This window comes from Gekko japonicus, unplaced genomic scaffold, assembly GCF_001447785.1.
Source record: "Gekko japonicus isolate JY-2015 unplaced genomic scaffold, Gekko_japonicus_V1.1 scaffold3278, whole genome shotgun sequence".
Lineage (NCBI taxonomy): Eukaryota > Metazoa > Chordata > Lepidosauria > Squamata > Gekkonidae > Gekko > Gekko japonicus.
In genome coordinates, this window is record NW_015172647.1 from 159,003 (window position 1) to 167,274 (window position 8,272).

Genomic DNA, 8,272 nt, shown 5'->3' on the forward strand with positions numbered 1-8,272 from the left:
CTCCTCCTCCTCCTCCTCCTCCTCTTCTTCTTCTTCTTCTTCTTCTTCATCTTCTTCTTCTTCTTCTTCTTCTTCAAATTTCGTTCTGCCGGCATGAATAGAAATCCAGGGCGGCCGCTGCGTGTGGCTATGGGTCACCTGTCATTTTGCGACTTCGTATGGTTACTGTGGTTGCAGCACCGGGAATGGGGAAGGTGGAAGAGGGCTATTTATTGATTACTGTCGAGATAAATAATGTCCAAATGGTACATAGGCATGGTAGGAAAAGAGGGGTGTGCAGACCATTGTGGGTCAAGACATGATTGGGCTCTGTCTGGGTATAATCTCTTCATCCCACCCAAAGACCTGAGATTGGGATGACTTCTGGGTATAAACTTGGTGTAGTGGGTAGAGCCAGTTTGGTGTAGTGGTTAAGTGCGCGGATTCTAATCTGGGAGAACTGGGTTTGATTCCCCATTCCTCCACATGCACATACTGGTTGACTTTGGGCAAGCCATAGTTCTGACAAGAGCTGTTCTTGAAAAAGAGCAGTTTCTGTCAGAGCTCTCTCAGCCCCGCCTACCTCACAGGGTGTCTGTTGTGAGGAGGGGGAGGGAAAGGAGTTTGTAAGCCGCTCTGTGACTCTGAGTGAAGGGCGTGGTATAAATCCAGTCTCTTCTTCTTCTTTTGTGTGCACGCACACTTCTTCAAATATATGAAGAAGTGTGCAGCATGCACACGAAAGCTTGAACCCAGCATTCAACTTTGTTGGTCTTAAAGGTGCCACTGGACTCAAACCTTGTTCTGTAGTATCAGACCAACATGGCTACCCACCTGATACCGGCCGCATTCAGGCGTCCCTTTAGATCCGATAGAGCTGCAGATGCCAGACAGATCTAAAGTGCATGATCAGACAGCAACGTCTGCAAAAGGTTCCGCAGTCGTCAGCACCAGTCAAATCCTAACACTTGCTAACAGGCCACGGACGGATTTTCCCTAGTCTGATCACTCAAGCACACTCTCAGGGTGTCGGGATGGTTTGCTCATTCCATCCCGACTGGGCGCTTTTTTTCCCTTCTCACTTAGCGATATGTGCATAACCGCATAATTGTCCCCATCTCTAGGCCAGGCTTTGAAAACGAGCAGGAAAGGGAGTGATCTTTGTCAGGTGACCACGGCTCACTGTGAACCAAAGGGATCACAGTGCTCCGTGGAAGGATCGGTGAACGTTCAAAGTGGAGACTCGACTCCTGGGAGTTGGAAAGCGCATGTGCAAAAAACTGCACCCTCATTTATGTGCATGCGCAAAAGCAGGCAAAAAAATTAAAACCATTGCCCATCCACACCATCTGATTGCGCAGTGATGGGCTGAACCCTCAGCAAAATGGGATATCTGATTGAGCAACTCCATCAAAAACCAGCGGATGAAATAGGAGCGCTTTCCGACCACGCCAAATGGCATATCTGACTGCAGCCACCATTTCCCGCAGTTTGACCTTGTTGCTGTTAAATGTCAGGTCAAGTAATGCCTTTGCTTCATTATTTGATCAAAGACAAACCTATTGACGTGGCTCATTTGAGTGGAGGGGTGGATTTTGCCTGTGTTTCCGTATTGTACACTGTTCGTGCAAGCTAAGTATACAGTCCATCAAATCCAAATGGGGTGGGGGAAGTGACTAGAATTCTCCTCCTGCAGGCTAGTGGCCAGCAAAGACCTGTGCCTTTTGTTTTTGGCTGCTAGGGACAGGTCGAGTCCAGTGTTCCCTCTAAGCTGCGGAGTCTTGTGAACAAAAATTTTACTTTGTGAGCTACCGGCATTAAAGTTGTGAGCAGGTGATTTGACTACTGCATAAATTAGTTGCTCTGGAGCCATCCTTCCTGAGCTAAGAAAAAAATGTGTGAGCTAAAGGCTAAAAAACTGTGAGCTAGCTCACACTAACTCAGCTTAGAGGGAACACTGGGACTCGAATCTGGTGCTGGAGAATCCCGGACTCTTGCTTTGGGGAGACTTCAGTGCTCCTGCTGAGGTCACTGTGCCATGCCTGCCGTGGCAACCATGGGACAGTCCCAGGTGGTTTTGGGATGTGTGCATAAAAAGGGCAGAAGGTGGACCTACCGTATCAGTCAGTCTTCTGGTGGTCTGCTGAAAGGGCTAGAGTTGAGACGGTTGTCATGATGAGATCATTATCTGCTGGAGGCGTGGAGAGGTTTCCCACTCTCCCCTCAGTGGTCCATCTCTGCAGACTTGTGGATCATACTGGATTCTGGAATGCTGCAGGGGACTCTGTGAAAACCCTGGTGTCAATTAGGAGCAGTGGATTATCTGGTAGGTAGACAGAGCTCTTCTCCGGCACCCTCTTCCCCCTTCAAACAGGCCACCCTCTTGCATGGTTTACAAGGCCGTTGGGGGAGACAGAAATGAGTGGAGAGATGATTAGAGGATGACTGGTGGAAAACACGTCCTCAGTAAGACAGAACATAGCACAGGGCTCATTTGAAAGACCTGCAGTGTGTCCATTGCAGTGAAAAAAGCTGGTTTTTTCCTCTGGCACTACAACATCTGCCTAGTTCAGTCTAGCACAACTGTTCAAGGTGGTTCTTGATCTGTCAGCTTTCTTCATTGTTCCGCTTTCATACCCATATGCAGTAATGGGAAATACCATAGTATGAATTATCTTGATCTTGGTCACCAGTGACACTTCCTTATTCTTAAGTGTCTTTTCTAGCCTGTCACAGCTCAAGTGGGGTGTCACCTGACGCCGCCACCACTCTGGTTCCAGGCTCCTCTGAGAAGGCCGAGAGCACCCTCCCAAGCCTTTAGACCTCCCTTTTAGCCGAAATGAGCGTGAGGACCAGGCAGAGTGAACAATGAAAACGGTTTATTTTATAGGCGGTCAAACAAACAATGTGCAGGAATAACAACAGTAAGTGGGTGAAAAGAAAAGAAATCAAATGCCCTAATGTGTCTAAATATACTATCCCTAGCTCACTATCTCAGGTGGCCTTAGACTACTCACCCTTCTCTCAGGATGAGGGTTTCTTCCCCACAGCAGTCTTCCTTCTGGCCCTGTTCCCTGGGAAGAAGAACAGCTTCTCCTCTTGCACCAGTTCTTTTATTCCCCAGCCCTCTTCTTCCCTACTGGCCAAAATCAGCGCCAAAACTTCCCAAGGCCTTCTGGGGTTTGTAGGCCCAGCCTCCCTTACTGCTAGCAGGCTCCCTGGGCCTACTAGGCCTCCGGTGGCATAGCCCAGATCATGACATAGCCCCTTCAAGACTTCTCTTCCCAGTCTCAATCACCTTCTGATTTCTTGGTCGCACAATCCCTTTTGGTTGATGATGGAACCAAGAGGTAAATAATCTTCAACAAGTTCATTGTCAGCCTTAAAGCTGTGTAATTCTTCCGTAGTCATTACTTTTGTCTTATTGACGTTAGCAAAAGATGTGAGGGTACAAAATGATTGACTACATGGATGGGAAATTCATCTAGAAATGTCCCTCCCCCCTTCGGAAGATAGTGTCAGTAACTGAATCGATGGCCTACCATTCGTGGGATTTCAGGGAGGAGAAGGGAAAGGTCTCATTCCATCCTGGACTTCATTTCCAGTTGGCGAGGCCACAGCTGGAAAAGCGTCTCGGAGTCTTGCTCAGCACATCCCTGGGTCCGGCGGAGTGGAGGGTGTGAAAGGAGCCGCAGGAAGTGCCATTGGAGAGCTGGCTCGCGCACGCATAGCCCTCGACGAGAGGGGGCAGAAACTGGGAGAACTAGACGAGAGGACAGCCCGGATGATGGCCAGCGCAGAATCCTTCTCCAAACATGCACACGAGGTTGGTGTCCGTCCCAGGCAAAGAGTGAAGCCGTTATGAAAATGGGGGTTTGCTCAGAGAGGGATACATTTTCCCACCCCCAGTCTTATATTTCACACGTGTTTTCCCCCCCTATTGGTTGATTCGCTATTGCACCAGTTTATTTCCAGCATATCTCCCTGCAGATTTAAACTGCAGGGTTTTATGCTGGAAATAAACCATGGTAATATTGAACTGACCACTACAGGGAACAAAATGTGTGCGGAACAGAAACTCTCCCCCCTCCCCCCGGAAGAACACAGGAACTTAGAAAACGAGAAGGTGGAAAAGCCCAAGGAGAAGGCCAGGCGGAGTGCCTCTCCCTCTTCTGTGGGTGGGCGGAGCCAAGGTGGGCTGGGGGTGGACCCCTTTTCCAGGATAATTTCCCCCTCCCAGTCCACCCCTTGTCTCCCTCAGTGATTCACTTCTGGGGATAACGATTCTTTTCCAGAGTGCCTTCAAGGACATCTGAATGAATAATCTCCCTCAAGTTGACTGTTTGGGGGGACTTTAAAAAAAAAACATTGCAAGTTTTTAATAGGCTGCTTTTAATGGTTCCCGAGTTTTCAAGGTAGAGAGATATCATTGGTGCCATTTTGTTCTGTTTTTATTCATTGTGTCATTCTATTCTTTTGGTGTAGTGTTTGGTGTAGGGGTGTAGTGGTTAAGTGCGCAGACTCTAATCTGGGAGAGCCGGGTTTGATTCCCCACCCCTCCACTTGCACCTGGCTGGATGACCTTGGGCAAGCCGTAGTTCTGATAAGAGCTGTTCTTGAAAAAGAGCAGTTTCTGTCAAGAGCTCTCTCAGCCCCGCCTACCTCACAGGGTGCCTGTTGTAGGGAGGGGAAGGGGAAGGAGTTTGTAGGCCGCTCTGAGACACCTTTGGGTAGTGAAGGGTGGGGTATAAATCCAATCTCTTCTTCTTCTCATTTGAGTTAGTTGATTTTTATCTATTTGACGTCAGTGTTCTTTTCGCAAGCTACCTGCAGTTTTTTTTACGGAAGACTATGTTATTCTTTCCTTCGTGTGGGGCCTGTCACAGTTCTGCAGGGCCTGCAAAATGGAGCTGTTCCACCAGCCCTTTGGCTGAGGCCTCCCTGTTTCTGTGGCAGGAGGCGACTCTTAACAAGACGTTTACGGCTCGGCTTCTGCCCACTCATTCCCGCCTGTAGAAGCTGAAAATTGAAATTTGCTGCACTGCCCACTTTAAACTGTTTTTAACTAGCTTTTATTGTATTAATTTAACGTTTGATATTTATTGACTGAATCGTATTACGGTTGTATTGGGATTTATTGTTGTGATCCGCCCTGAGCCCGCTTGCAGGAAGTGCGGGATATAAAAGGAAGGAAGGAAGGAAGGAAGGAAGGAAGGAATTCAGGGCTGTATACAGAAACACCCCCACCCTCACCCATCCCCACACTATCCACGTTATCCTCAGAATAACCCTGGGGGGGTTGAGAAAAGGGGGTGCCCCCACGGTCACCTGGTGAGGGTCACAGTTGAACGGGGACTTGCATCCGCTCTCGGTCTTCCCATGAACCTTCCTGTTTCCCAGGTGACCTGTGTGTGGGGTGCATAAAGACCTTGGATTTCTGTAGGTTTGGATCACTTACTGGGGTGGATGCAACCACCACCCTCCTTCCTCCAGTGTGAGGAACCTCCCCCCCCCCCCGGCTTGGGGGAAGACTCAGCTTAGAGGGAACACTGGATGCAACCACCACCCTCCTTCCTCCAGTGTGAGGAACCTCCCCCCCCACTTGGCTTGGAGGAAGCCTCCTTAGGTTGAAGGAAGGCATGAAACTGGACCCAAAAGGAAAGGTGGGGTGCCAATATTTTCAGTTTTGTTATTCCTGTAGTGTGCTCCCGCAGTGTCCTCCCACCTGCTTGACTTATCTAACACTTGTACTGAGCTTGCAAGAGCTAACCCCTCCCCTTTTCTCCCTTTTTTGGACCCAGAATCTCTAGGACATATCCTTAAGAACATAAGAGCCCTGCTGGATCAGACCAGTAGTGCATCTAGTTCAGCATCCTGTCTCACACAGTGGGCAACCAGCTCCTTTGGAGGGCCAGCAACAGGGCATAGAGGCCAAGGGCTTCCCCTAATGTTGTCTCCTGGCTCTGGGATTCAGAGGCTTAGTGCCTCTGAATGTGGAGGTTCCCCTCAGCTACCATGGCTTGTAGCCAATTAAAAGAACATAGGAAGAGCCCTCCTGGGTCAGACCAGTAGTCCATCTAGTCCAGCATCCTGTCTCACACAGTGGCCAACCAGTTCCTCTGGAGGGCCAGCAACAGGGCATAGAGGCCGAGGCCTTCATAAGAACATAAGAAGAGAGAGCCCTGCTGGATGAGACCAACAGTCCATCTAGTCCAGCATCCAGTGTCTCACACAGTGGCCAACCAGTTCCTCTGGACAGCCAGCAATGGGGCATAGAGTCCGAGGCCTTCCTAAGAACTAAAGGAGAACCCTGCTGGATCAGACCAATTGTCCATCTAGTCCAGCCTCCTGTCCCACACAGTGGCCAACCAGTTCCTATGGACAGCCAACAGCAGGGCATAGAGGCAGAGGCCTTCCCCTGATGTTGCCTCCTGCCTCTGAGATTCACAGGTGTAGTGCCTCTGAATGTGGAGGATCCCCTCAGGCACCATGGCCATTGATAGACCTATCCTCTATGAGTCTGCCCAGTCCCCCTTTAAAGCCGTTTATTCCTGTGGCCATCACTACATCCTCTGGCAGCGAATTCCGCATTTTAATCACTCTCTGTGTAAAGCAGTATTTCCTTTTGTCCATCTTGATTAGTCTCATTCTTATTCTTGAAGTTGCATCAGGGGAAGGCTTCCCTTTGAGAAAATCTCCTCTGCTCGCAGCGAATTCCGCATTTTAATCACTCTCTGTGTAAAGCAGTATTTCCTTTTGTCCATCTTGATTAGTCTCATTCTTATTCTTGAAGTTGCATCAGGGGAAGGCTTCTGTTTGAGAAAATCACCTCTGCTCGCAGAACGGATCCAAGCCAATGATTTACTTGAGCAGTTCTGTGCCACTAAACAATTTTATTTTCTACCCCCCACCCGTAGGTGATGCTGAAACAGAAGGACAAGAAATGGTACCAGTTCTAGATTTTTAACTACAAAGCTGCCCTTTAATGTACTGAGAACAGGAGTCAAAGGAAGGGACCCGATCCTCCAAACTCAACTGTTGAGCAGAAGCAGCCATTGCTCCTTGGCATCCTTTTCCTCTTTTGCTGCGCCACACCATCACGGGAGGTGAATGTTTCCCAAGTCCCCGGCCACATGTGGGTCTTTGCAGTCTGATCTACAATTAGGGAGTCTTTTTTCGAAACGAACCCTCCATTAAGCAGGTAACATTTCAGCGGTTCTGGGTGATGACCTGCGGGAAAGGCTGTGGCTGGTTGGGGGGGAAAAATCCTGTACAAACCAGATTGTTAATGCATTTAAACCGAATAAAACTTTGCATGACTAATTGACTTCTTATACGACACGAGGCGAAAACGAAAAAAAGCAAAGCATGTTGTGATCGAAGAAAAAGGGATTCATTTCTCAGTTCCACGAATCAATAGTTAAACACCAGAACCTTTGTTTTTCAACCAACTAAACACCAGGTGGGTACATTGCAAGCATGTTGCTCTCAACAGAAGACGACCAGCTGCGTTTCTCTCATATTTGGCATTCCTTTTCTGTGGACAATCTTAGTTTAAAAACACTCATGCATTTCATTTAGTAGAAGAATAAAAGTGACATGAAACTCCTGCGGCCAATGTATGGTGCTTTCTTTATGCAAAGTCTCCGCAGACAGAGAGTCACAGGAACACACATGGAATTGCCTTATACTGAATCAGACTGGGGCTTTCCTTCTGGGGGAACATGCTAGAACGAAGTTCCGGAACCTCTTCGACAAAATTCTTTTAAAAATGTTTAAAAGCTCATGCGTTTTGAGTATACAGATTGGAAACTTTGGCCCTGTCTGCACTCTCCTTTTAATCCATGTTCACCACGGTGTGCTCCAAGCAATTCTGCACTAAAATCAAATCCAATGTTATTTTTAATCCAGGTCCCCCCCCCCCCCCATTCTGCGCTCAAATCGAGTTCAATCTTCTTTTTATTCTGGGTTTTCCCCCCATTCTGCATTGCACTACCTCCCTTCAATGGTCAGCCCGGTTTCAGCCTGCTGTTGCCGTGGGTTATTTAGATGCTGTTTTACCGTGGACTCAAAATGCCTCGATTCAAACACTGAGAAAATCTGGAGTAGCAGGCAAATGCGGAAAGGACCGTACACACAGCAAAAAGGATCCATACAAGCACACACAGTCATAAATGCATGGGAAACATCACACATGTGCAAAGTTGCATATAATTACAGGGGTGAACTCGAGTGTAGTGTAGAATGTAAAAATACCCCGAGATAATTACAGGGGTGAACTCGAGTGTAGTGT

General features: G+C 48.2%; 1 protein-coding gene across 1 annotated transcript in view; it reads left to right on the forward strand.

Annotated features, from left to right (window-relative positions):
- Window positions 1–6,938, forward strand: part of STXBP5L (syntaxin binding protein 5 like) — a 130,369-nt gene extending 123,431 nt beyond the window's left edge. Inside the window, exons 24-25 of the mRNA XM_015421720.1 lie at window positions 3,539–3,805; window positions 6,897–6,938. Of these exons, the coding sequence (XP_015277206.1) occupies window positions 3,539–3,805; window positions 6,897–6,938 (309 nt within the window). The remainder of the gene's footprint in view (window positions 1–3,538; window positions 3,806–6,896) is intronic.
- Window positions 6,939–8,272: the final 1,334 nt, after the last annotated feature.